The sequence below is a fragment of the Cladophialophora immunda genome (genome assembly GCF_000835495.1).
Source record: "Cladophialophora immunda strain CBS 83496 unplaced genomic scaffold supercont1.3, whole genome shotgun sequence".
NCBI lineage: Eukaryota > Fungi > Ascomycota > Eurotiomycetes > Chaetothyriales > Herpotrichiellaceae > Cladophialophora > Cladophialophora immunda.
The window spans coordinates 2,659,620-2,687,150 of record NW_015622543.1 but is presented as its reverse complement, the minus strand read 5'-3'; the positions used below and the strand labels follow the sequence as shown (position 1 = coordinate 2,687,150).

General features: G+C 53.6%; 9 protein-coding genes across 10 annotated transcripts; 6 read left to right on the top strand and 3 right to left on the bottom strand.

The window, feature by feature from the left end:
- Positions 1 to 312: 312 nt before the first annotated feature.
- PV07_05377 (phosphoribosylaminoimidazole carboxylase, ATPase subunit) lies at positions 313 to 2,127 on the top strand (the record flags this gene model as incomplete). Its single annotated transcript, XM_016392267.1, has 1 exon — positions 313 to 2,127. The coding sequence occupies one exon, from the start codon at positions 313 to 315 to the stop codon at positions 2,125 to 2,127; it is 1,815 nt and encodes a 604-aa protein (XP_016249786.1).
- A 2,513-nt stretch (positions 2,128 to 4,640) lies between these two features.
- On the bottom strand, positions 4,641 to 6,648 carry PV07_05376 (uncharacterized protein). The gene is made up of 2 exons (XM_016392266.1): positions 6,494 to 6,648; positions 4,641 to 6,402 (listed from the first exon to the last, which is right to left on the bottom strand). Exons 1-2 carry the CDS (start codon positions 6,557 to 6,559, stop codon positions 5,524 to 5,526), a joined length of 945 nt encoding a protein of 314 aa, XP_016249785.1. The 5' UTR covers positions 6,560 to 6,648; the 3' UTR covers positions 4,641 to 5,523.
- Positions 6,649 to 7,418: 770 nt separating this feature from the next.
- Positions 7,419 to 10,359, top strand: PV07_05375 (the record flags this gene model as incomplete). 2 transcript variants are annotated; one of them, XM_016392265.1, is made up of 2 exons in its annotated part: positions 7,419 to 7,710; positions 8,149 to 10,359. In XM_016392265.1, coding segments are annotated over exons 1-2 (1,887 nt in total). In that variant the 5' UTR covers positions 7,419 to 7,709. The 2 variants fall into 2 exon arrangements, with proteins under 2 accessions (XP_016249784.1, XP_016249783.1); XM_016392264.1 differs by having other exon boundaries at positions 7,687 to 10,034.
- Positions 10,360 to 12,709: 2,350 nt separating this feature from the next.
- PV07_05374 (uncharacterized protein) lies at positions 12,710 to 14,224 on the top strand. Its single transcript, XM_016392263.1, has one exon. It carries the CDS (start codon positions 12,850 to 12,852, stop codon positions 14,032 to 14,034), a length of 1,185 nt encoding a protein of 394 aa, XP_016249782.1. The 5' UTR covers positions 12,710 to 12,849; the 3' UTR covers positions 14,035 to 14,224.
- Positions 14,225 to 14,560: 336 nt separating this feature from the next.
- Positions 14,561 to 18,796, top strand: PV07_05373 (uncharacterized protein). The gene is made up of 2 exons (XM_016392262.1): positions 14,561 to 15,382; positions 15,433 to 18,796. The coding sequence occupies exons 1-2, from the start codon at positions 15,157 to 15,159 to the stop codon at positions 18,414 to 18,416; spliced, it is 3,210 nt and encodes a 1,069-aa protein (XP_016249781.1). The 5' UTR covers positions 14,561 to 15,156; the 3' UTR covers positions 18,417 to 18,796.
- A 1,044-nt stretch (positions 18,797 to 19,840) lies between these two features.
- PV07_05371 (uncharacterized protein) lies at positions 19,841 to 23,482 on the bottom strand. The gene is made up of 2 exons (XM_016392260.1): positions 23,206 to 23,482; positions 19,841 to 23,157 (listed from the first exon to the last, which is right to left on the bottom strand). The coding sequence occupies exons 1-2, from the start codon at positions 23,229 to 23,231 to the stop codon at positions 21,966 to 21,968; spliced, it is 1,218 nt and encodes a 405-aa protein (XP_016249779.1). The 5' UTR covers positions 23,232 to 23,482; the 3' UTR covers positions 19,841 to 21,965.
- PV07_05372 (uncharacterized protein) lies at positions 20,232 to 21,632 on the top strand (the record flags this gene model as incomplete). Its single annotated transcript, XM_016392261.1, has 1 exon — positions 20,232 to 21,632. One exon carries the CDS (start codon positions 20,232 to 20,234, stop codon positions 21,630 to 21,632), a length of 1,401 nt encoding a protein of 466 aa, XP_016249780.1.
- Positions 23,483 to 23,618: 136 nt separating the features above from the next.
- Positions 23,619 to 25,734, top strand: PV07_05370 (S-methyl-5'-thioadenosine phosphorylase). Its single transcript, XM_016392259.1, has 4 exons — positions 23,619 to 23,936; positions 24,025 to 24,534; positions 24,890 to 25,038; positions 25,156 to 25,734. Exons 1-4 carry the CDS (start codon positions 23,891 to 23,893, stop codon positions 25,399 to 25,401), a joined length of 951 nt encoding a protein of 316 aa, XP_016249778.1. The 5' UTR covers positions 23,619 to 23,890; the 3' UTR covers positions 25,402 to 25,734.
- A 69-nt stretch (positions 25,735 to 25,803) lies between these two features.
- PV07_05369 (uncharacterized protein) lies at positions 25,804 to 26,969 on the bottom strand. The gene has a single exon (XM_016392258.1). The coding sequence runs from the start codon at positions 26,388 to 26,390 to the stop codon at positions 25,995 to 25,997; it is 396 nt and encodes a 131-aa protein (XP_016249777.1). The 5' UTR covers positions 26,391 to 26,969; the 3' UTR covers positions 25,804 to 25,994.
- Between the last annotated feature and the right edge of the window lie 562 nt (positions 26,970 to 27,531).

The following is a 27,531-nucleotide window of genomic DNA, read 5'->3' as shown; positions in this document are numbered from 1 at the left end:
CCGCAGCCGGAGTGCTGAAGCCGCCACTGGAGTGCGCCGAAGTTGTGCCGCCAAATAAATTTCAGGTCGACGGTCGAGTCTTCACACACAACAAAAATGTCCAGATATCACGGTGTTGAGGCCCTTTAGTCGACCCAGGATATCGCACAGTCAAAAGCTCTTTTCACAAGGGCGTCAGGAACCGTGCTGGGTCCCCAGCAAATTCATGAGTGGGTCATTTTTCGTTCACCGTCCTAGTCACGAGCACCACTAAAATTTCTGTCTATTCCTCGTTGCACGGTTCCTCTCATAATCACAGCCATAACTACAACAATGGACGACCATATCGTGGGTGTCCTCGGTGGCGGTCAACTAGGGCGTATGTTGGTGGAGGCAGCGAACCGACTCAATATTCAGGTTGGTGTCCTTGATGCCGACAGCGCCCCGGCAAAATATCTTGCAAACTCTGATAGGCATGTTACTGGATCCTTCGCAAATGCGTCCGATGTCAAGGCCCTCGCATCCAGATGTGACGTCCTGACCTATGAGATCGAGCACGTCGACACCCAGATTCTTGAAGAGCTGGAAGCAGAGAAACCGTACGTCGAAGGGACCAAATGGTCGAGGTTTCAACCCAGTTGGCAAACGGTCCGGACGATTCAAGACAAATTCACTCAGAAGCAGCATTTTGCGAAATATGCAATTCCCATCTCTAAGTCCATTGCCGTCAGCCCGTCACAGCAAGGGCTGAAAGACGCCGGCGACGCCCTTGAATACCCTTTCATGTTGAAATCTCGAACCCAAGCCTACGATGGGAGAGGTAACTTCCCCGTCAAATCGGCGTCTGATATAGGGCCTGCCATCTCAGCCCTTGCGGAACGGCCTTTATATGCGGAGAAGTGGGCTCATTTCAAAATGGAACTCGCAGTCATGGTGGTGAAAATAGCCCAGGAGGACGATCCCGACGCGTGGGAGACCAACACCTTGGCGTACCCTACTGTCGAAACCGTTCATGAAGACAGTATCTGCAAGCTTGTTTATGTTCCGCCTCGGGATGTCTCGCATGAAGTGGCACGCGCGGCCCAAGACCTAGCTCGACGTGCTGTTTCAACATTTCGGGGAACAGGAGTCTTCGGTGTTGAATTGTTCCTCCTTCCTGACGACAGCCTCGTTGTCAACGAAATTGCGCCCCGGCCCCACAACTCAGGACATTACACGATCGAGGCATGCCACATGTCCCAGTTTGAAGCACAGATCCGCTCTATCCTACCTGATTTGGCCTCAAAGATACCCTCCGGTGCGACGGATTTGACGGTCAAGGCAGCGATAATGTTGAATATCCTCGGAGGACCACAGCCTGATTCGCATATGCTAGTCGCCAAAGCTGCACTTGACGTGCCAGGAGCGAAAATTCACCTCTACGGAAAGGGTGAGGGTCGACCAGGACGGAAGATGGGACACATCACGATCACCGGGTCAAGCCTATCGGAATGCGAGATCAAAATGCACCCTTTGGTTCAGATGGTTGACGCAATCCGCGTGCATCGCAACGATAGATCTGCTCAGCCATCTGCTGCCTCGATTGTGAAGACTCAGGTGGAGCTGCTCGATTCGAATCCCGCTCCAGCTCCCCGGGCCGTGGTAGCAGTGGTAATGGGATCTGATACCGACCTCGCTACACTTCGCCCAGGCCTGACGATACTTGAGACTATGGACATCCCTTACGAAGTGCACATCACCTCGGCACACCGCACGCCACAGTACATGCTCGACTTTGGCAAGACTGCGGCTAGTCGTGGATTCAAAGCCATTATTGCCGCCGCGGGTGGAGCAGCACACCTCCCTGGCATGATGGCCTCGGAAACCACTGTCCCCGTCATTGGCGTGCCTGTGAAAGCGAGCTCTCTAGATGGATTGGACAGTTTGTTGAGTATTGTGCAGATGCCACGGGGTATTCCTGTGGCGACAGTGGGGATTGGAAACTCGGTCAATGCGGCGATCCTGGCAGCGAGGATTGTGGGATCAAGCGACGAGAGAGTACGGAAGTGGGTCGCTGACCACCTGCAGAAGATGGACGATGAGAACATGGAGAAGGAGCATCGATTGCAGAGAGAAGGCTGGAAAGTCTACAAGAAATTGGACGGGTAAGCGACGCGATGGGTGGGAGGTTTCGATGCTTGTCAGTTCTTTCATGGGCGATCGGGTGTTGGACGCAGGAATCTTGCTTTGGGGATTCATTTCTAGAGTTCTCGATACACTGCTGTCCAAGCTCAACCGTCGAGGCCTGGACAGAAACAGAAATATTCGCGGCAGATCGAGCACGAACTCTACTGAGAGTATGTCACACATAATCTCCCTTGGAACCTTGTACTAGCCCGGACCACTCTCCCCCTTGTGTACCATGTCGTTCCAGGAAAGCAGGAAATAATTGCCCCATAGTCTCACAGATTCCCGGAGGGTTGCTTCCGGGGAAGGCAGCCCATGTTGGGTTACACAACAGCGGTGATGGGTGGGCAGACATTTTGAACAAGTCACAGCATCATCGGTGTGTAACTTTCCAGGATGGGAATACCAAGGCTGAGGTTGCGTCGGCGTTGCAAAATCAGTGGCACAGTCTAACACGATGTTGGGATACAGCCTGTGTCTAGTGTAGTCAGAGTGCTCAATAGTAACGTCGAGGTGGCCGATATCTGAGATGGAGAGATGTAGCTAGTTTTGTATATCCAGACGACATGTTGGGGCACCACCGCCGCACAATGCAGATAGAATAGCTAGCTGTTATACCTGAGGCACATCTGGAAGGCCTGCGCCTATCACTTCTTACAAGTATGTACTCCCAATCTCTTTTCATCACACCGGATCTACGTGTTTCTGACTTTGGCTCGATGTCTGCAGGTGACGAATGGGGAAACTGGCGGCGAAGGGCGGAAAACGGATAATAGCGAGGAGGTCAGGATACAATCGTAAGACCAGGATCTTCTAGAGGTCCAAAAGTCCAGGCCGCCATGGAGCAAAGTGTGTGGTCAGGACCAAGGTGCGTTGGTTCGAGGGCATGCTGATGGCCAAGGTGATACAGCGAACGATCTCTTGTGCTCGCCCTCGTTTCTCGCTCCTCACTTTTCTCATTCCTCATCCTGGCCCCCAACGAGCCGCGACCCGACAATCACTGCCTGCCTCAGGCTTTTGTACGCAAGGGCTTACTTGTTTCGCTTGGTTGTGGTATTTTGTTTTGCGGAGAAGCTCGCATTCCCCAGCAGCCCTTGCAATGAACGAATGCTGTGCGTCCTCCGTCCACCGGTCAACGTGTCCAGGCCTCACTCACTGATCAACTCACCCATCCTCGCCATTCCAACACACGTTCAACATAGCTACCTCCTAGGCCCTCCTCCCCCGCCTTGGCCCGCCCGGTCGGTGTATTGGGCATCAATACACTTACACTTGCACCTCCCCCGATTGCGTGCGGTGATGATGCAGAGCATAGGTGGAGCTCCACAGCAAGTGAAGGACAGCATTAAGGAGCACAGCACACAGCACACAAGGACAGCTCCAACATCACCAGCTTAACGAGCCTTCCGCTGTCCACATTTCGCTTAGAGCGAAGAGAAGGAAGAGAAGGAAGAGCAAGAGAAGGAAATGGGCCGCTGGGGCGCTGGGGCGCTGGTCGCATCCGGCGCCAGCCGTCATCCCCCCGTCCTGCAGTGACATCCACCCTGTATCCTCTATCCTCGACCGTCTTTTTGTCCAAGCCCCTTGTGCTTTTGGTTTCCCGGGTTGCCCATTCCGCGCGTCACCCACACACGGCGGCCGAGGGGGATGGGGGATGGTGGGCGGGGGCAGGCAGACTTTCTCGCTTTTCCAATCCACCCGGGTCCCCCCCCAGACCGACTGGGGAATACGAAACGACTGCAAGTCCAAAAAACCTGGAAAAATCACAAAAAGCGTGCAATCGGGTTTCGGCGATAGACTCCCCTAGGCCGGGATCATACGAGCGTGGGATGGAGTGGATGGAAAAAGGGAAATTTCGTATCAAGTAAGATGTTTGTGACTTGGCACCTCTGCAAGCCTCAAAACGATGGTGCAGCTTTTTGTGTGTCTCCAGTCACCGACCAGTGGATCAGGATCGCGAGTCCGTACCAACGAGTAAGGACTCCTTAACTATACTTCTTACATGCTTGCACCGGTAAGTTTCCAAAGCATCGGGATTGGATTTGCCCACTCTGCCTAGCCGAAATATGGGGAGGGCGACAAGTTTGCTTGCTTCGGATCCTCTTTCAAATCGATCGAGAGCACGTCACCCCTTCGACTTGCAGCTTGCAGCAGGAAAAAGGGGGCGATCAATCGCCTCACGGATTCCACCGACGCATACCAGGAAAGGGCGATCAATTGTCTCAGTCAAGGCCCAGAATAACAAACCACAACGAGCCGGAAGCCCTCAAGGGAGGAAACTCACGGTCGGGCCCCCGTGTACAGAACAAACCCAAAGGAATTGGATGGTGCTCAGCTCCTCCAGTCAATGACCGAATGGGCTTGATTGAATTACCATCGGCTCGACTTTTACGGCCTAGCCCTTTGGTCCTTTGGTTCGGGTCCATTCCATCCCCCCTGCTCCCTGGCCCGGCGCGCCTCGTGGCGCTCCGGGGAAACCTCTGGTGGCTTTTGGGGGAGCTTGCAAGGTCCAGCCGGATTCGTTTGAAATGCGACAATCCCACGTCGCCTTGACCGCCAGATTTTTTGGGGGACCCGAACATTTGCTGAGCACACCCACTCCCACTCTGGCTCGCGAAGGGGTATATTTGATCCAGGCTCCCTCAAAAAAAAAGTGCTCCCTTGCTCCTCACCTCTCAGCTTCCTTCATTTCTCACTCAGTCCATCGATATAATCGGCCTTCGGTTTCATTGTTCATCCAGCTCATCGACAACTACCAACCACTATCTCGTTACATCCTCCACCAGCCTTGGGGCCTTGTTCATTGTACCTGCAGCAACTGCCGATCAACGCGGCTAGCGAAAATACCCAAGTGCCGAGCACCAGGCGTCGTGAGTTGATCATCACCTCGATAATACTGGGTCTGCATGGATTAGCACTGACCGGCTATTGACAGCTCAAGCAACGTCTGTCTCTATACAAAGTCTGACCTGATCGGACCCTCAAACCCTCCCATATCCGGCATCATGCAACGCATCTCCTACCGCTCTACCGTGCTCTCGTCGGAGACCTCGAGCCGCGACATGCACAAAGCCTTCGAGGCATCTCCACGTCCCAAGTTCGTCTCCTATTCCGATCGACGACAATATCCTGAGCATCACCCTCCTCCACCTCCTCCATCCCCGGTTCACTGGACCCGCGAGAAACAGAGCCGCTAGGTGGCAGTTTCTAGCAAGGCGTTTCGGGTTCCATTGAGTTTGGCTGGCGAACAGAGCTTTTTTTCGTTTGTGGATTGGCTTCGGCAATGTCATTCATAGGCCATGTTAGTTTGCATCGTGTGTCTTGGAAATGGGCTAATGGCAGCAACGTCTTGTGCGAGCATGGGTGTTTGTGCTCCTGTTATATAGTTATGTCGGCCCCATCGTGGGCCTTTGAAGGGCTCTCAGGGGACACCTGCGTCTGAGGGGCCTTGCCATCAGATTGAGAATAGATTTCTTGTAACCTTGCGAGAGCATCTGGATTTCCCCGAACCACTTGTTCATTTAGGTCTTGAATTTCGTCGCGATGTGATTCATGCACCAGTGCCAAGTCGACCGACACAGTTTTTTCATCCACGAATGTGCGAACGACATCTGTTTCACCGCGCTGCCGCTTGACTTGCATCAACTTTTCTAGAAACGAGGCCTGCTTCTTCACCTGGTCCTGGTCATGTCGGCCATTTGGGATCTCTCCACCCGCACCGGCTTGGCCATTGACATGCGGCCCATCTATCCCCGCTTCTTTCGATGGTTTTTCTTTCTTCAACATTTTCGCTGCTTGGCCGACCAGCTTGATGCGTGACATTCCTATCAGGTCATAGTCGTCGGTTGATTGCAGAACCTCGGCGGCATCCAATATGCCTGGATGAGTGAAGAACATGTTTGTACCCACCATATCGGCCCACGTGCAGCTATACACCTGGCCTTGATAGGAGATGATGGGGTTGACCGTGGTCAAATCCAGAATCTGCACACGTGAGGAGGGGGACGGCAGATGTGCATTCTCGTCATCCTCTCCATTCCGGGGAGGTGTCTCGTGTGGTTCCTGCGTCGAGCCACGGAGGCGGCCTCCTTCTGCACCAGATTCTGCAGCCTCGAGACCGGGCTCATCCGGCCCAGGTGTGGGAGGACCAGAGTTGGATATTTTTCTTTTCGCCGGCGTCACGGGCTTGGGGGGTCCGGCCAGGTTGGACTTGAGGTTAGAGTTCAAGGACGAGAGATCAATATCCACGAAGAAGGTCTGTCCAGAAGAAGATGTCAAGAAACGAACAGCTTTGTGGACGGTATGGAGAAAGGCGGCGTGATTTCAATCCACTGGCAAAAGTCCCTACCTCTGTCTCTGTATCGTCGTACTCATACTCCGAATCGTCTTCTGATCGGTGTTCGGGCTCATTCATGGCGGCTCATTATCACGCCAATGGTCATGCACCTCTTGAGTTGAGTTCTGGGATGTCGGAGTGTAGATAGGACGGGATGGGATGTGCAGTGATAGGATGGGAGACGAGGGAAAGAAATCACCTCACCTTCTGGCTGCTTTCACCCCACGGTGCCCACACATTTTTAGGCGTGCGCATCCGAGTTTTCTCACCGGTCACGTGACTGGGACATAAATTATTTCAAATGACGCTTCATCTGCCTTTTCACCTGCGTCGGTGCTCCCACCAAGCACCCCTCCGCCCCATCGCAGTCTCGTCCCTTGCTTGATCCAGATCCAAATTCAGCATGTGCCTAGCCCCTCGGCGATGCCATCCCACCCCTGAAGGCTGATAGCTAGATCTCCTCCGTCTCATCCAACGTGCTATAAATTGCCGGCTTCATTGGAGGTCTCACCCCCCACGACCACCCCCCTCTATTTTCGTACTTGGCGAGGAAAAAGAAACATCAAGCATGGGTGAAACAGCCTGGTGCAAGCGATGAAACAAGTCAAGATCAGCGGCTGGACAAGGTGCCAGATCAAGGCAGGAGGATTGGTTCACCGACTGAAGTCCGGATCAGGCTCTACACCTGCTGGGTTGGTTGGGGCGTCGCTACGTTTAACCACTGCAGGTTTGACGCCGGACTAGCGCCCGGGCTCTGACGAAGAGGATGTGAAGTCATTGGCAGCATTTCAGTAAATGACAGGTCAGGGCGAGTCACGCAGAATCCGAGACACATGAGGGAGAGGGAGAGGAGAGGGAGCGGAGGGAACAGCTGGTGCCAGTCACGTTCTTCCTCGTCCACTGAACTCCGTCATTATTCCCTCTTCTCTCACCCCCCCCCTCAGCTTCTCCCTCAGCCCGTGCATTCCAACTTTCTTTTCACTCACACTCATCACATGTAACTATCTCTAGCATGTGCAATTCATCTCTCCGTCTGGCAATCATTCATCCAAACCCTCCTGGCATGACTGACCCGACTGACCACTGACTAAAGAAGCCCAGCCCCGCCAATCGCTTGTCAGACGCCGATAAGGTACAAACGAAAACAGAAAACACCCCCTCAAAGGACTCCCCCCGGAAAGTCGGACATTTCGGTCAGCCTGCTTCCCAGTCGCCAATCATAGCAAAGAGTACGTCAATGCCTTTCTTTTCCTGGCCCTGATACCTGTATTACACATTCGGCACGCGGATGTTGGCGGAATGGCCTCTTTACCACAGTATTATTCATGCCCCCTCCCAGCGGGACTCCCAGCACACTCCCAGCACAATCCCAGGAAGCTCTGCGGTCGCTTATGGCGGCGGAGAGTAATGCGATGACGATGAAAGTCCCTGGCATTACTCTTCCCGTTGCAACGCCCGGGTGCTCCTCCCATCACCTAAGACATATTTCTCTCAATGCAGTCACCGCGCTGCCCTTCCGGGGGCCTTGCTGGGCCGCGTTTCCGCTGTCGCCGTAACATCCGCGTGGGTGGATGAGGCTGTGGTCAAATCACATTCTTTCTCTTGTTGTCAGCTTGCCTCCCTCGTGATGTTCTGGCTAATCCTTTCGGGTTCGCTCTCATGTACAGTGGCCTTAGCCTTGGGGTCCCATCATGCCAGCCAACCACCGCTTACCCGATCATTATATACCGTTTCGGCGGAACCCTCTATATTTCCCACCACTTCCTCCCCCGCGGCTTGGGTCACTCCAGCACACGACCAGCTTCTCCTCACCGCGCAGCCGTCCTCAGACACAGAACTCGACTCGGAACTCGCGACTGTCATCGTCCCTGTCGACCCCAACACTACTCGACACCAACCTCCATATGAACCGGTGATCGGGAAGGCCTTGGAGGGAGAAGAGCAGATGGGTCCCGTCAAGACAAAGGCCACCATTGGTGTGCTGTCGACTATTATATTTTACATGTGTGCCAACAGCATCCTGCGGGCCACACGTCCAGAGGTATTCATTTGGCAAGATGAAGACCGCGAGGAATCCAGCTGGATCGCTACCTCCAGGTATTGGCTTGACAGGAAATGCTGCCGCTGGCTGGGCGTCTGCGGTGCATTCCACATACATTACATCTCGGAGCACGACAAGTTTGGCCATCGTCCCTCGATAAATCACCGAGAGCGCTTGGTGGTTCCCACGCCCGACTGGGACTGGCAGCATGCCTGGACAGAGGGCAATGATCGGCCTGAAGACTGGACTCGCGATGAACGAGTGCTGAGGGAGATCCCAGACTACGTGTACGAGTATGCTCCTCTCGTCCATCTCTACTCAGGAGAACAGTTCTGGCCGTGCGACATTGCTGAGCACCTCTACCACATCACCCCAACCTTGAACTACACGCCGGTCCAGTCCGAGCAGCAGCACCCGTCGCTCCAGGACTTGGACGAGCTGAACCAGTGGGACAAGGGTCGGTGGGTGTTTCTGACTAGCAACGACAACGTGGAAGAACGGCCAGACTGGTTGGAGGGAGAGAAGAACATCCCAACAGGACCGCCGAGGCCAGATGACCCATTCGAAGACAACGAGGGCTGGGTCCACAAACCAGGAAGAACGTATCTTCAAGGTGTGAAGGATGCATTGGATGACGCGAAAGAATGGTTTGCACCGGACTTGGATGGTTTCGAGGCAGACGACGATTTTCAAATGACGGCCTCGGGCCAATCAGAGCAAACGCAGACCGCACGCCGGATTCATCATGAATTGAGACGCTCAACCGCTGCGGATCACGCGCCGCCAGACAGGCTCCGAGGGGGTCGGAGCGATGCGCCTGCAGTTCTGATCACCGTCAACAAGGGCCATGGCATCGTCGACGCCTTTTGGTTCTTCTTCTACAGCTTCAACTTAGGGAACGTGGTGCTCAATGTCCGCTTCGGCAATCACGTGGGCGACTGGGAGCACACCGCCATTCGATTCCAACACGGCAAGCCGAAAGCCGTTTTCTTCAGCGAGCACAACTTCGGATCCGCCTACAGCTACGAAGCTGTGGAGAAGATTGGGAAGCGCCCTATTATCTATTCCGCTTATGGCACCCATGCCATGTATGCGACACCCGGCACCCACCCGTACATCCTGCCATGGGGGATTCTTCACGACATGACTGACCGTGGGCCTTTATGGGATCCAGCTTTGAATTCGCACGCTTATACATATGATTACAAGAACGACACCCTGCGGTCGTCGAACCATACCCCGAACGCCCCGACCGAATGGTTCCACTTTGCCGGCCACTGGGGGGATAAATTTTACCCTCTGGGTGATAAACGGCAATACCGGTTCGCCGGACAATACCACTATGTCAACGGCCCACTGGGCCCAAAATTCAAGCATCTGGGGAGGAAGAAGATCTGTCAAGGGCCAGAAACGGCACCTTGCGTGGTCAAGAATTGGCTAGGCAGTGGGGATAAGATTGGCCATTTACGTCTGTCCACACTTGAAGAAGAGGAAGGAGACAACGACCTATAGACGAGTGCGCGAGGATGTGCAGACGAGACACGGGATACGGATATGACTCTAGTGATGTCTTTTTCACATTTGTTTACAGTCCTTTGATGACCAGCATCATGATACCCTTTGCGATACAGGTTTTGGAGGGCAGGATGGCATTGGCGGACGGCGTTCTGGGGAGATCTACAGGATCTTTGTTTCATTATCAGATTATCGCTTGATACCCTCCTGCTATAGACTCGGTTGGATATCTACGACTGCCTACTGTACCAACGGCTGAATACAAGAACAGTGAATGAGCAGTGGTCTATAATTGGCAAGTTGAACAGGACTGTTCTTTCCCACGGCACACAACTCTGGTTTCCATTTCCATTATGTTGCCATAGAATTCGAGGCTTGTATGGGGTGCATTGCTTTGCGTTGCCCCGAGGTGGGAACTCTACAAAGGCTCAAGCAATTACAAATAACAGTGTGCACAACTACGGAGGACGGAGTGCATAGGACCACATATAAACCACACCGCCTATGGAGTCTGTCCCCTCTCTTATGTAGATACCTGGATACATAACCATCCGGGACTTAAGCGCCAGACTATGTACTCGTATCTCCGGAGTTGGTGACTAGCTACAGTAGCTCCAACACCGCCAGGCCCTAGGTACGTACCTACCCGAGCGACTATCACTTATAGTCAGGGAGTTTGGCTAAAGATGTGTCTGCTCGATGTACCTGGGCACGGAGTTAGATACATACCGAGCTAGTAATAGGTGTTGGTGGTGGGATCTTCCCGATGTCTCAGTCAATCTCACCCTCCCACCCCCTCCTCGTCCGCGATCTCATCTTCGTCCGTTCCCCAGCCTCCTCATTGTTCATATGCCGCTGTTACTGTCCGTGCGGGGAGATGCGATGGAGGGGGTGGGAACATGGATGGGATGGGATGAGGATGGAATGTTCTTGTACGTGATCTGCCGGGTGGTAGCTCGTGCGCTGCATAACACTGGAATACTGGGCCGAGTGTTTTTGTGCATTATTGAAGCTCTGTCCGTCGTGTACTTTCGTTCGGTTCGACTATCCCCTCCTGGCCGGCTTACTGCGTGACTAAATATCTTGTCTGACTGCTGTCTCGCTAGCACTGTTGCTGCGAAGATGTCAGATAGATACCTGCTGTGGATGCTAGGTAGCGAGCGAGGCAGATGGGCAAGGTACCGCATCCTTTCTCCCCATGTCGGTAAGCCACGATCTCTCTCCATGGACAGCTGCATGTCTATCCATCTGTCTTTGTATCCGGCTATCGATCTAATCACATACATATCTCGCCAGAGATCTCTCCAGCTCGTCAGTCACTCCCTGGCTGAGGCACTCCCTCGCTCGTTTACCTCCCATCCAAGCTTCCCGCCCACTCTATCCACATACCCACCAGTTCTCCAATGGGCAAGTATGCAGATTTCCTTTGTAACGACGCCTTACGCGTCGGTGTTCTTTTCGTTCGGACCTGATTGGCAGGCCGAACTAATACCCGGATCACACTCTGGCCTCCAGCAGCCCAGCCGCCCGGCCAGCGCGGTGCATTGCAGTGCAGTGGGGACAAGCGGTATCACCCGGATGTCATTGTCGAATATGGACATGGAGATGATGAAAGGTTGGTGGTGGTCGTGGTGACGATGATGTAGAAGATCATGGGTGACAATGCCGGGGGACGATCACGACAAAACACACACCACCACCGCATCGGCCATCTCGGATGCTCTGACTAACATAGGTACGTAGCCAGATAGCTAGATACGAATGTGTACGGGGTTATCAGCGATGACGATGATGCGGTATCCTTCTACGGGGCACACACGGCACACTACCTCCTGAGATGCCAGGGGTTGTCTTATCAATTCCCTGCTCTCTCGCGAGGCCGGTCTCGTCGGTTCATCTGGAGGAGAGTCGATTGTCCAGATATGTATGAGAGAGGTGACCGCCGGGAAGATTCGACGTCGTCTAGTCTATGTGTGTACTGGCGTCACAGAGGTGCTCATATACATACTCTCCAGTCTGGTCTAGTTCTTGTCTCTCAGCATGGGTAGGTGCATACCTACCATAACATTTTCGATCGTGGAACTCCAGATCTTCTCCCTGGACCTGATTCCAAAGCGTAGCAGACAGGGCCGCGGAGTTGGTTGGGGACGTATGAAAGTATTGTTGTCTTCCCATTGCCGTTTCCTTAGCTATATAGCGAAGATATGGATCAGCACGGCCAATGGTCTGATCTGCTTGAGTTTGGTCTTTGTCAAGTAAAACGAGGCTGATAGAAGTTGAAACGGCATGATAAAGAAGCTGCCTCCGTGTAAAGGCTGCTTCTTCCGAGCGATCGAGTCTGCTGGCTGACTGCTTTGCCCTGGAGGATCCGTGCCGGCATTGGGTCAGACGAGAACCCTATCAGAAGTCATGGCGTAGTCAATGTGAGACTGAGGGTCAAGGCACAGTGGGACTGCAAAGAACCCACCGACCTAATTCAGCTGTGATCTTGTATGAACTTCTGCATATACTCGAATGAAGCAGCCCATCGATAGAATCCATCTCCCCCGCCTCGCCGCCACAGGCGCCGCTTGGCTGGCTGGCTAGCTGGCAAGGCTGAGGAATGTCTTGGCAGGGTCATGACCTCAAAGCCCCGCCCGCAAGGCAACGGGCTTTGGTGCCTTTCCCAAACGCCTGCGCCTCCGACCACTGAGCGAATTTTGCAACATCTTCAGACACAGCCTCTCCGAGCAAGTTGACAAAGGACTTGCTAGCGAGACGAATACATGGGACAATAGCAACCGCAGCAGTCCTCTGCCCCCCGCCTCCGCTCATGCACCCTCCCGATCTCTCCCCCTCCTCAGCGGCCGAGTTGCACGATGGTCTCGTTTCAGCACTCCAGTCGTCTCAATCTTCCGCCAGCCTTACAATAACAGCTACATCTATACTTTTCAGTATAGCGACCGCAGCTGCTTCTCCTCTTTCGACCGCCGTCCCTTCGCCGGCTCCATCGCCTTCCTCAAGCATGTCCGACGACGAGAGCAGTGGCGAATGCAAACTCTTGGGCCCTTTCGCTATACTCGTGCAAGGAGCGCTGGGCGCTCTTGCTCTGTTGTCCTTGGTTTACAAGAGATGGAGAGAAAGGCCACAACGACCTCTTAAGGTCTGGTCCTTTGACGTGTCTAAACAAGTCGTCGGGTCGATCCTACTCCATCTGCTGAATCTCCTCATGTCGCTTTTCTCCTCCGGCCAGATAGGAGAGACTGTCGTGAATGCAGCAGCAAGTACACTCGGATCAGAAACAACCACAGAATACCAGCCGAATCCATGCTCATTCTACCTGCTCAACCTGGCGATTGACACGACCATCGGCATACCCATCCTCATCGGCATCCTCAAGATTTTGACAATCGGTGCGCGATACACACCTCTTGCGAACCCTCCCGAATCAATCGAATCTGGACACTATGGCACACCTCCCAAGGCCTCCTGGTGGGCAAAGCAGTGCCTTCTCTACTTTATCGGCCTAATTGGCATGAAGATCTGTGTGTTTATTATTTTCCAGCTTTGCCCTTGGTTAGGCCGTGTTGGTGACTGGGCACTGGGCTGGACGGAGGGCAACGAAGCGGTCCAGATTGCGTTTGTCATGTTCATCTTTCCCTTGATCATGAACGCTGCCCAGTACTATATCATTGACACATTCATCAAACAGAAGAAGGGACCACACGACGATGGAGAGGAAGAGACAGGGCATCAAAGGCATGAAGAACATGGGTCTTTGTTGCCAGATGCGGGGCCTGATCATGGCCGTTCACTCGACGAGGATGAGGTCTGCAAAGCCAAAAGTTCGTCCTCCAGCCAGCTCGAGCGGATCATTTCCTACGATCCCGATAAGGACGGGGATGTGGATGTGAACGAACAGCCGGGCGGCGGCGGCGGCGGCGGCGGCGGCAGCAGCAGCAGCAGCCTGAAAGCCCACGCCGAAGAAGAAAGCTCGGAAGAGCGGCCTCGGATATGACTTGAATGTTTGTCTGCATTGCTTTGGATGGTATACCGGAAATGGGAGAGTACCCGGGTGGGCGCTCACGGGACCGTTGTATATTTGGATAGTGGCAGGGAGGAATACACGCATGGAATACCAGACCGCCACACGCGGACGGGCCGAGTCGCCATGATCAATCTCTGAATTTTGATTACGTCTGATGTTACTCCGCATCCCTGATTCTGGGGATTTCTCCCTCGAAGTTTTCTGAGACCGTGACTGCTCCCAGCCCTCTATGGCTCTCAACGGCTCAGCATCTGCACCTCTTCCTATTCGCCCCGATGCTAAGCGGCGCAAGGCGGTACAGGTTGGGTAATGAAGGGGGCAGCTGATAGGGCAGTGCCCCTGCGCGGCGATGGATCTGGTTAAGAGGGGCTCCATCTGTGCCTGAAAGCCCCTTCGCTCGGAAGGTGGCTATCCAATTGCGGGGGAACTGGGCGATGCTGTCTCGTAACAAGTTCCTGAATTCTCTCATTCCAGGAGCCATGTGATGTAGGCAATGAAAAATTCTTTTTGGCTCGCGGGGCACGCGTACGTCTTCAAAGATCCCATTGTATAAAAAAGGCTCAAGGATCCGCCCTTGCTGCGCCCACGAGACCCCCCAATCCACCACCACCCCCCTTAGGCACAGAGCAGTTGCGCACTTCCGCCCCCAGAAGGTGTTTCAGCTGCGGTGAGACTTCTCGCCATCCGATATCTCGTCTTTGCTCTTATCGAACCCGCGTCATTGGCGATCACAAGGGTCTGACTGACGCGGTGCCCGAATTGGACGCTTGACCTGGATCGAGCGGTTATAATACCCTGCGGACAGCCTCATTAGCCTCGCTTTGTTCGCATAATCAGTCCAACTCCCGCTTCAACCAGCCATATCAGAACCTCCTCAGGGGCCCTTGGGTGCGGCTGACATGCTCACCCTTCGCGACAAACACCATTAGCTGAACCTACGTATTACCTGTCCAGAGAGCTCTTGAGCTCGACGTCTGCCGCTGCCTCTTTCACTTCCTTCTTACATTCCATTGATTCTGTCGCTCACTGTTCTGGCCACTTTACATCGAATTTCCTGCCGTACTTCTCACCACACTCCTTTCCGGAACGAACATGGATCATCTCTCGCTCAACGGCGACCAGCCGCTTAACCCGGCAAAACACAAGCTGGTCGAGCAAATCATCAGAACACCGGGGAGACAACCCTCGCCCCAACCAACTTTGCTAGGAGTGCCCGGTGCCTCTCAATCCAATCAGTCGCTACACCGTATCTTGTCGGATCATAGTCCTGGCTATGTTGCACCTCAATTCGAGGGCAAGAGGGCGCAAATGGAAGAGGGTGCGTTCGCAGGCCGTGGCCACAGTGAAGAGAAGCTGACCCAACCGCAGTTATGGACCTCATCGAAGAGAAGGGCTTCCTTCCCACCGAATTTATCGCCTCCGAGACTGAATGGTTCTACAATTCTCTGGGAATCGACGACATGTACTTCTCCACCGAAGCCGTCGAGGCCGTGGCAAGCAACATCCTCTCGTTGTATGCGGCCAAGCTCGCTGCGTACGCGCGGGATGACAAGAAGCTGGAGATCAGACTGGCCAAAGAGGCGTCCGACCATGCGGTCTACATTGACACAAGCAAGCCCGGAATAAGTATCATTGACGGGCCGAGATACGAACAGAGAATCGACGAGAAATACATCGACGGCTCGACACCGGCAAGGAGCTTCCGTGTCGAGTCCTTCCGATCGAGCAACGCCCTGCCAGAAAATCCCGACGAGTCATTGCGATGTTATTTCGTCTATGAGTGTCAATTCAAGAACCCGAACCCTGGCCCCGACGAGACGGACGTCGAGGTCATTGGTGAGAAGAGGTTCCTGCAGAAGGCGACGCAGAAAACCAAAGAGATCTACCAGGAGATTATCACCTATGCTGTTGCACGGACTGGCCCGGTCATCGAGATGTTCGAGATGGAGGGCACCCGAGAAAAGAGACTGGTCATTGCCTACCGTCAAGGGTCGGCCATGGGCATTTTCAGTGCCCTGTCAGACCTCTACCACTACTACGGAGTCACGAGCTCTCGAAAATACGTCGAGCAGTTTTCCAACGGCATCACAGTGGTCTCTCTCTATTTGAAACCGGCCAGCAATGAGATTGCCAAGTCAAGGTATCCTCCGATCGAGGCATCAATCCACCAGATCATCAAAGAGGTCTCGTTGCTTTTCTGCGTCCCTCAGAACAAGCTTCAGGGACAGTTCGCCAGTGGCAATCTGAGCTTGCAAGAAAGCATCTACGCCCATTGCGTGCACGTCTTTGTCCAGCAATTCCTCAACCGGCTCGGCTCCGAGTACACCTCGTTGGTCGCGGCGTTGAAAGGAGACACCAATGCCAATGCGGAATTGCTTTCGAAGATCAAGAAGCGGCTGCGGACAGAGACATTTACCTCGGACTATATCCTCGAAATCATCAACAAATACCCCGAGCTCATTCGCAATCTGTACCTCTCGTTTGCGAGCACCCACTATGTGCAGACCAGAGGAGAGCAGGATGATTTCATTCCCACGCTCAGTTATCTGAGATTGGACGTGCAAAACGTTCTCGACGATGCCACGTTGGCTGAGATGGTCTCGACGACGACTCAAAACCAACACGATGAGATGGTGATGCAATATTTCTTGACCTTCAACAGGGCCGTTCTAAAGACCAACTTCTACACCCCAACCAAGGTGGCTCTGAGTTTCCGTCTTAAGCCCAGCACTGAATTCCTGCCCGAGCATGAATATCCACAACCCTTGTATGGGATGTTCTTGGTCATTGGGTCGGAGTTCAGGGGGTTCCATCTTCGGTTCCGCGACATTGCACGTGGTGGCATTCGGATCGTCAAGTCTCGTAACAAGGAACTTTACGCAATCAATGCCCGAACCCAATTCGATGAGAACTACAACCTGGCCAACACTCAACAGAGAAAGAACAAGGACATTCCAGAAGGTGGATCCAAAGGAGTTATCCTTCTTGACTATCAACATCAAGACAAGACTCGTGTGGCCTTCGAGAAATACATTGACAGCATCATGGACCTTCTTCTGCCTCCTACGAGCCCTGGTATCAAAGATCCCATCGTCGATCTGCATGGTCAGGAGGAGATCCTGTTCATGGGACCGGATGAGAATACCGCCGACCTCGTGGACTGGGCCACGGAACATGCCCGTGCAAGAGGTGCCCCGTGGTGGAAATCCTTCTTCACTGGCAAGAGTCCCAAGCTGGGTGGTATCCCCCACGACTCATACGGAATGACGACTTTGTCCGTCCGCGAGTATGTTCTGGGGATTTATCGCAAGTTGAACCTGGATCCCAGCAAAATCAGAAAGCTGCAGACCGGTGGTCCGGATGGAGACTTGGGTTCCAACGAAATCCTCCTCAGTAACGAGAAGTACACCGCCATCGTTGATGGTTCTGGTGTCCTCGTTGACCCGGAAGGACTGGACCACGCCGAGTTGGTACGTTTGGCAAAGAAGCGAGTGATGATTTCGCAATACGACATCTCAAAACTGTCACCACTAGGATACCGCGTGTTGGTGGAAGAAAATAACATCACATTGCCTTCTGGCGAAAAGGTCCACAACGGCATGACGTTCCGAAACACGTTCCACCTTCGCGATGCTTCGCAATACGACCTCTTCGTGCCTTGCGGTGGTCGGCCGGAATCCATCGATCTGTCCAGTGCCGGCAAGCTGATCGTGGACGGCAAGTGCAAGATCCCGTACATTGTTGAGGGAGCCAACCTGTTCATCACGCAAGATGCCAAACTTCGACTTGAAAAGGCCGGCTGCGTCATCTATAAGGACGCCTCGGCCAACAAGGGCGGCGTGACTTCGTCGTCGCTTGAGGTGCTGGCAAGCTTGTCTTTTGACGACAAGGGCTTTATTGAGAACATGTGTGTTCACAGTGACGGAACCGTCCCCGAGTTCTACAAGACGTACGTCAAGGAAGTCCAAGAGACCATCAAACGCAATGCTCGCCTCGAATTCGAAGCCATCTGGCGTGAATACGAAGCCACGGGGATCCCTCGCTCGACGCTCTCCGATCAGTTGTCTCTTGCAATCACCAAGCTTGATGAGGATCTTCAAAACTTCAACGATTTGTGGAACAACAAGACGCTTCGGCACCAGGTATTTAAAGAGGCGCTGCCCCAGACGCTGCAGGAGAAGGTGGGACTAGACAAGATCCTGAGCCGTGTGCCGGACAACTATCTCAAGTCCATCTTTGGGAGTTTCCTGGCCAGCCGATTTGTGTATGAGTATGGCGCGACGCCCAGTCAGTTTGCCTTTTTTGATTTCATGAGCAAGAGGCTCACGGATGCGGTCGCCAACGGACAGTGATCGGGGGGATGGACGCGTGCAAAGACATGGTTTCAAGGCAAAGATATTTGAGGGCGTCCCGTGACGAAGGGTTTGCACGAGAATGAAGGTGCTAGATGTCTACTTAAGCGGATTAACAGATGAGACTCAGGAAGGACGGGTACATGGTCATAGCGGGAGCGAAAAGGGGGACAAGGGGGAAGACAAAAGCAAGAGATTGTGCGAGACCGACATAGACCCGGCAAGTCAGCGACGCAAGCAATACAATGAATGCGATCCATGATCTGTAGCACGGCTTTGTGTAGAGTCGATTTGTTTACGAGGGAGGCCCCTCGCTTCGAGTGCCATCACGGACAGTCGATGATGTTTCTGGACGGTTGTAAACTGTCTCGACCGTTGAAGTCGTTGGTGTACTGATTTGACTATCTAGTACCTGACGATTGAATTCCCGCGTGCTTCGTTCACCTCCCACCAAGCACAGCAAGGAAGTATATACTTACAGTGGTTACCCCTGCGTCTTCCTAGGCTGGCAGTACAATCCATAGATACATCCGTATCCACCTCAAACTGCGAATACTCTTCTTCTTTTCCCCTTCTTTCTTTTCTCCCCTTAGTTTTCCTTTTCCCTTCCTCTACCCTGCCCTTGCCTCCCCTTCCGTCCTCTGCAGTGCCTTGTTGTACTGTCCTGCCCTGTCCTGTAGTGTACTCGTCCTAGCTAGACCGGATATGGAACCTCTAAACGACCCGCGTGGATGGGTGGACGCGCAGCCCTTGCAGCTGCTCAGCTCCTGTAGGACGGGCGGCCTTGATTCACTACTCTACTCTACTCTACTCTACTCTACTCTAGGTACTCTAGGCAGCCCCTAACCAGCCATGCACGCCCGGATTCTGCGTTCTGGATTCGGGACTCCGTACTCGGTAGCGCTGTGCGAGGAGTAGGAGTACCACCCATTCTCCCGTCCTGGGAGCATTACCGGCGATCCGGGTCCCTTGGGCTTAGGAGCGTTTCGGCCTGGGGTCCGTTCGCGCCGTAAGGCTGATGAGCTGACGAGCTGACAGGCTGGCGAGACGAGGGGCGACGAGTAGTATGTATGTATGTATGTATGTATCTAGGTGGACAGTTAGGGTAACTACCTACTAAGGAGGCAACTATTCGTACAGAGGTATTTAGTCGAGCAGACCGCAAGTGGCTCCGCCCGTACACTAGCGCCAACTCCCTCCACCTCCTCATTCATGCAACCAGCCCAGCATGCCGAATACAACCTTGTAACAGGACCGACGAGGAGCTAGGGTGGCACCCACACCCACAAATAGTCTAGAGCGGTTAGGCGATACGACAAGGTTTATTGGGGATGTTGTACCCGTGGGTAGGGATTCCCAGCCTTATGGGCGGCCTGAATATAATGGTCCTGACGCATCCCATCCCATCCCATCCCATCCCATCCCATCCCATCCGGTTCTTCCCCGTGATATTAAATGCCTGGTGTTTGGCCATCTACTCCGTACATGAAGCATTCAAACAGAAAACCAGAAGAGCGGGTGAGAACAGAGAGGAGAGGAAAACTCACGGAAAGGAACGAGCGAGCATCAGATTCCCTCTTTCTTATATCGTATAACGGAAGGCTCAAGTGCATCGCCGGCACATCACCCGATACCTGGTAGGTTGGCGGAACCTCCCTCTTCTTTCTCTTGCGAGGCTTGCCTCCCAGCGAGTTGAATCGTTGAGACTGCTCTTGTTTGCTGACTTGATGGACTGATTCCCATTGCAGAACCACCCCCCGCCGCAGCCCGGCACACGAATTCGCCATCCAACAAACCAACCCCCATGAACACGGCATGCCGGTGCTCATCGACGGTGAAAAAGGCCAGGCGAGACGCAAGCGATTCGCCCCGAAAACGCGGACCGGGTGTGTGAACTGCAAGACCCGTCGCATCAAGTGCGGCGAGGAGAAGCCTTCGTGTCGCCGGTGCGTCGTGTCCCGGTTGGAGTGTTCCTACAAAGTGCCCGAGACGTGGTTCTTTGAATCAAAGCTCGACGCCACCCGCAACTTCAACTCCCGCTCCGGGAATCCAGCTGCCAGGCCGCCACCACCTTCAACATTGGTGGAATTCACAAGTTTCCTGGATGGCGAAGGTGACGCATCGGGCGAGGATGGACAAGACAAATCCGCGGTGTCTGCGCGAGGGAGTCATTCTCCAGCCGTGTCTTCGTGGGCGGGTCCCAAGTTATACAGGTCCCAGCATGAGTGCGACGCGTTTCAGAGCTGGGTCACCTTCCTTGTCCGATACGTCGAGCCTCGTGCGAGGTTTCCTGGTAACGCCGATCCCGACCCAGACATATACCGCCTTGTCATTCCGCAAATAGCATACCATTCTATGGCGCTTCGAGACGCCATGATCGCATGCGGCACACTTGTTCAGGCCGTGCAGCGAAAATACGCCCAAGCAGCCTATCAAAAGACAATGGCCATGGTACTTCAATACGCCACCCGAGCCATACGCGAGCTGGCGACCAGTACCCGACCACTTATCGAAGTGGTGCTGACAGCATACACGTTCTGGTCTCTGGATCTCATGTCCTGCAACTTCCAGAGCGCCATGATGCATCTGTTGAGCGCATTGCAGATTGCTCGCCAATGTCGAAAGGCGTTGGCTAGTGATGAACTTGCCTCGCTGTTCGTTGAGGGCATGGTGTTCAATCTCCCAGACCCGCAGGCCGCCCCGCCGCCTGACATAGGCAATGACCCGCCAGATATCAGAAGAATCAAAGCCGTAGTGAAACTTGAGGTCGAATATGACAGGGTCGCTGCGTGTACTCAGCGAGTGACAGCGAGTGATGTGCCCAACAAGAGGGAGACCCTGGCCATACTTGACGAATCGAGACGTGAGGTCCAATGGATCCTCTCCAAGTACAACACTGCGGAGCAATACACGCGATGGCTCCTGCACAAGGCACAGCAGGTCGCAGACGGCTTCAGTGTGACAATGCCCAAGCTTGAGAATAGACCAGGAATCTTCCAGAAGCTTGTCAGGGACGTTGATGAGTACCTTGCGAGATCTGCCAGTGGGGATGCTCAGTCTCAAATCCCGATGGGCCTTTGGAGAAAGGACGCCTCGAGCGGGACACTCACGCTCATGGTTCTCACTGCGGGGACAGATCTGCCATTGAGGCATATCACTATGGACTTTTTCGAGACAGCGAGGCAGATACGGTGGCCTGGGAGGTGCCAATTGTGAATTTGACCTTGGGTGGGACGGCTTGCTATATGCAGCAGGCATTGGGGGCAGGAGCGTTGCGGCTGAAGTCTTCGCCACGCTTCTGAATGCCGACATGCGGAGGTGAATTGAGTGTACCATAGATATGATCATCATGATGGACCAGGAATGGCTCTACGAATGGAGGGATAGTTTATATCGGAAGGAAGGTGTTGGTCGGGTCGTCATTGGGTGATTTTTGCTGCAGCGCCTGCCAAATGAGCGACGGGCTGGTCTTTGTTGAAGATTCGACTGCATCAATTCCATTGCTGTATTGTAGGCCGTCTGTAACCATCGCGCCAGCCTCGTAGCAGGCTAAGGTCGTGGCCGCGTGGAATGTATTGATTTCGGGGCTCTCATGTTCCCTGTGGCGGCCAACGCTGCGACCGCGGTTGGTGCCTTGGATGTGGGAGCTCTTCGTGTCGGCGCTGAGGATTTAGATGCGTTTGTCGACAGTACCGCAACGGTAGCACTGTTGGTGGTAAAAGTCAGATCTGGTGCTTGGGTTGCCGAGTCCCCTTCCGATCGGATCTCCCCTCCCTGGATACTGTGCGCCTTCATATCCTCTTCCGTCCCAAGATTTCGTTCCTGGGTGAGAACGGCTTCTCCTCCTTCGCCTCTCTCTTCGCCTTTTCCTTCCTCAGCACCGGCAGGGCCCCCTTTGCCCTCCGGCGCTTCCAATTTCTTCTTCTTTTCCCTTTCCTTCCGCTTCACTTTCTTTTCACGGTTCCGCCGCGTACGCTTCTCTCGCTCTGTCTCCTCCGTTGCCCTTACCTGCGCGGCGAGTTCTTGCCGCAGGGCTAGGCGCCGACGGAGGAGGATGCGGCGTTTCTTCGAAGGTCTCTTTGAGTTGGGCTTGAGCTGTTGGGAACTGGTGTCTCTGGTATTCGTAGTGGACATGGCTGCTTGGGCCAATTTCTTAAGCCGATGACCATTTCCAAGTAGTTGAACGTGAATCAGACGCCAAGGAAGCGCAGACCCGGGCCATTTGGTTGACTTGGCTCTAGAGACAACGTCGGCTGTTGACAACGCAACATCTGCATACTGTGATCTTAATGATGCAATAGTCTCCTCTGGGACTGCGGAGGTGAAATAGTACGAGTCGGGACGATTAGGACGAAGGAAGTGTGCTTTTTCCAAGGACAATGAGTCGGCGAGCTCGGCGGGCTCTGGGGTCCGCGAGAGCCTGATCTTCGGGTCTGCGAAAGGCGCATCGGGTTTGGAGGGCTGGACGGCAGACTTCGGGTTCGATGTGAATAGGCGGAACTGGAATTCTTGATCTTCATCTTCTTCCTGTGAGGTGACGACTGGTTGAGATTGGCTTGATGCCAAAGTCGGTTTGGGCGCCGATGGGTTTGGTGCCACAAAGTCGTATTCGAATCCATAGCTTGGCTTCACAATGCTCTCTCCCTCGCTGCCGAGGGGCCTTGCCGGCGATATAGACCTGGTCGACCCCCGAGAGACTGGCGAGGCATCGTCGTCTCGGAAAAGGTCCGATCTTTTGACCCTTCTCGGGTCAGAAAAGCCGACTGTGATATCTCTAGAGGAAGCCTACCTTTTCGAATCTGGGACCTCGAACATGATGCTGCTAGACGTCGCCCGGCTAACGAAACATAGGGGTGTAAATGAGGATGAGAGAATTCTCCTTCCTCAAAGGCATTCGTGTGAGTGGATTTTGATTATGTTTTCTGGGTGGTAGACTGGATGGCTAACCGTTTCGCAGTCCGTCGACATCAGCACGACAGTAATGCCAAGATGAATGCGTCTGTCATATCATAGTGACGAGGTAGAGGATCTTGGTCCTGTAACCACGAGTGCTGCAGTCTCGTCCGTACAGTGCAGAGGTGGAAGTGAATGGCGCAATTTGTCGCTGCTCGTGCAATATTTCTCGGCGTAATGTTAATCCGAAGCCGTCTTTCAACGTGCATACAACTTTTTCAGATCAACAGACTCGGACAGTGAAACCAACTGCAATTCTCCAGTGGACTTCTGGCCGCTCTTTGAAAAAGAAAAAAAAAACCCCCCCATCTCGAGCTCGTCCTCGTCTTGCTTGCACTCGCAGACACCGGTGGCGAAGACTTTCGTCACTGTTGGCCGAGCACGTTTCCCGGTTGTAGGCTTACATCTGCGGTGTATATCCCACGCCAAAAATTTTCCGAGGGACTTCTGCAAGAAGTGCTACCGACTTGTCGTTGACATTTCTAGGCCGAATCTGCTAGCATCCTTCGCGGTCGATATCAATGGAGGTCAAAGTCCAACCGGAACACATACCGACCACATATCCAGGTCTGCCGCTACTTTAATACCCCTCCTACCCTGCTGAAGTGTCCCTCCTGAGCACGGAGTTTCTGATCGAAGTACATTTACGTCTCAGGTCCCGTCCATATCGCCGTGATAGGCGGCACGGGGCTGGAGCATCTGCCTGACTTCAACAAGGCCGCTGTTCTGACTGTCACCACGCCCTGGGGCGCACCATCCTCGCCTATAACCATCCTCGAACACCCCTCCCCGACCACCGGCCATCCCATCCCCATCGCGTTCCTCGCTCGCCACGGCCCACACCACGCCCTTGCACCTCATGAAGTCCCCTCTCGCGCCAACATCGCCGCCTTGCGCCACATTGGCGTGAGATGCATCATCGCCTTTTCCGCGGCGGGGAGTTTGGCGGAGGAGGTTAAGCCGAGGGATTTTGTCGTCCCCGACCAGGTTATTGATCGGACTAAGGGGGTCAGACCGTGGACTTTCTTCGAGGAAGGCGTGGTTTGTCACGTCCCCTTCGCGGATCCGTTTGATGCAAAGGTTGGGGATGTGGTGAGACGGTGCGGCCACAGTCTGGAGGGGGATGGGGTGGTGTTGCATGATTCAGGGACGTTGATTGTTATGGGTAAGTTTCTCCTTGTTCATTTTGCCTTCTCTTAGTATCGCCCTTCGCCATCTCCGAGATTTGCATGGCATGTTCTTAAAGATGCGTTTCCTTTCTGTGAGGGTTTGCCCTTGCTTTACATGGCGATTGAGCGGCCTAAGGTGAGAGCAGACGAAGGGGCCAGGAGACGGTCAGCCAACGGGCGGCCGAGCAAGTCTGAGTGTCCGGGCTCCATCGTCTGTATTCAGCCCTGTAGCCAACCTCTGCGGTGACAAGAATCATCATGCTTGTTGTTGAAAGTCAGAGTTCCCGGGCTTCAATCTCAGCAACGAGATTTACTGAAATCGCTAACCGTCTCTCCTGTCAATTCCAACAGAGGGACCACAATTCAGCACTCGCGCCGAGTCAAACTTGTACCGCACGTGGGGCGGCACTGTTATCAATATGTCGACTTTACCAGAAGCCAAACTCGCTGCAGAAGCTGAGATTGCCTATCAGGTCATCCTGATGAGCACCGACTATGATGTACGTACTATTCCATCAACTCTTGTTCGAATTGACGTTTTGAACATTTCCCCTCCTGACGTGATATCTCTATCAATCCTCCTCACCACGCTGCCTGACTTGTCTAACCCATGACAGTGCTGGCATGACGTCCATGGCGATGTTTCGGTAGAAATGGTCATGGGCCACATGCGTGCCAACGCCGTCAACGCCCGCCGCTTCATCGCCGCCGTGTTAGACGAGCTTTCCAAAGAAGAGCATGATGACCTTGTCCGAGCCACGCATCTTGCCGGGGCACGGAAGTTTGGCGTCAGTACGTACCCCGAGGGACGTGGAGAGAAGGCACTGGAGAAGTTGAGGTGGTTATTTGAGGGTTATTTCTAAGACAGAGAAATTCATGATGGAGGGAGAGTCGGGGGGGAGTCGTGGAGTGACGAATGATGCATGTCAACTCAGCAGTTTGATGGATGTGCTGCAGTTGGAACCTTCCAGCGTGGCCCAGCACGACGAAACACTGAGTGCAGGCGACACTGAATAGAGAGATCTGGGCGCTCGAAATGTCAGCTCCTCGTGTGCAGGCAGAATATAGAGAGAGAAAGGTACAAGGGTCCTTTCCAAGGCTCGACTTCAACGTCAGAGCCAGCAATGAAAAGATGTACAGACTCATCCGTTTTCACAGTCTTTCAAGGCGCCTGTGATGGAGAAGTCTCAAAGCAAGCTCACATCACACGCTAATTAATGACCTGCGAGCATTGCTTTGGCTACCCGGCTATACTCGAGTGTGGAAGCTGCTCTGAATAGTCGATTCTGCCAGGATAGAATTCAGTTCATCCGGAAATTGGCATAAGCATTCCTCGACCCTCGCTCTGGTTGGCAATTTGCAGATTGACTGCGTTGATCGTGCACTATGCGGGATGATCGTGCTAGCCTCGCGATCATGCGTTCTTCAAATATGTAACTCTAACTCTTTCTGGGGGTTACCAATTAGGCATCCTGATATATAGCACACGACACTCTTCTCGAATATATGACGCTGGTGGCGAAGAATGTGCAAACTCTGTAACCAAATATCGAGGTGCACACACGTGTAAACTGCAATGTCCATGGGCCTGAAGGTTCTCGAGGATATTTGTGGAAAACGTTGCAAGCCACGGCAAGGCTGTAACGCTGCACAGAACGCCACGATATGGCTCAACGTCAGCAGCTGCCACCCAAGAGTCTGGACGACTTCCCTCAGGTCTACAACTCCTAACCGCTGGCTTACATCGGCCTTTTTCCATTGATCCTGTGGAGAAGACGCAGGCATGGACACTTTGCTCAAGACAGTGCTCGAAGGCGACAATCACGTGGATTGGCGACCCGAACGCGACCATTGTTGATATTTATTCTTGGCAGACACGTCTCCTGATGTGAGGTCCACTGCAGATTTCTTGATTTTATCAGGCCATGAGACAATTGCAGAGCTCGTGGAGCACTCCGCGCCGTTAGAACAGCATTGCCTTCGAGACAATATTCGACTGAGACGACTATCGAAGCAATCGTCAAGCTCCACGAATAATTCGGGTTATGATGCTGATCAGAGATCGCGTTGGGCTGGCTGCGCGAGCTCGGTAGCAGGAAACATTGCAGGCCTGCACAACAAGTCACACCAGGAAATTCTCCGGGCATGGTAGTGTCGCACTGAGCGGGGAACTGCCTGTCATCTCGACGAGTCGTCCAAGAATTGTTTCTTGTGCCCCTCTGTCAGCCTTAAACCGGCCGCATGGCTGTGTCACCAGAACGCGGTGAGAAACTGTGTTTGTCGGGGGCGTTTGAGAAACAATCTCGATTCAATGCAGCCCATTGCGGTTGGAATATCCGGAGTTGATATGAAAACCAAGGAATCAAAAAGACAATTCATTGATACATGACGTAGGAACGGGTGTGATGGTCGGCAGGTCGGCGATTATCCCATGCTGTCGAGCTGTTGACTGAGATCCATCCTCGAATGGACAATGTGGGGGATCAGTGGTTGAACGCCGTAGCCGATAACAATCTTGATTAGTGTGAAACAAGCTTGCCGAAAACAAGGACCTATGTAGCTTGACAGACTGTGCTTCAGCTCTGGCCTTGTGAACGGACGATGGTTCATGAGGCGAAGGACACCATTCCAGTTGAAGGGGGCGAAAGGTCATCCGGACGGCGCTGAGCCTTGCGAGCATTGCGTAAAGACGGGCCTCATTCGCACGGTGTCTCCGGGGACAACAGCCACAGCCGAGAAGCTGAAGCACTCTAGGGCCTTAAGCCATGCTAGATTTGGCCAAAGTACGAGCGGCGCCGATGACCAACCATGATAAGAGCAGATGATGGCGCAATCCATCGACCGACGACTGGAGGGGGTGTCCTTCTGCTGGCGCCCACGTGAACTCAGTGCCGCAATATTGGAGTAAATGATGCTCATCCCAAATAATGTTCCGTGAATTCTTATAGTATGAGCGTAAATTTCAGCAATGAGCTCTCGAAGGCATGGAAGGC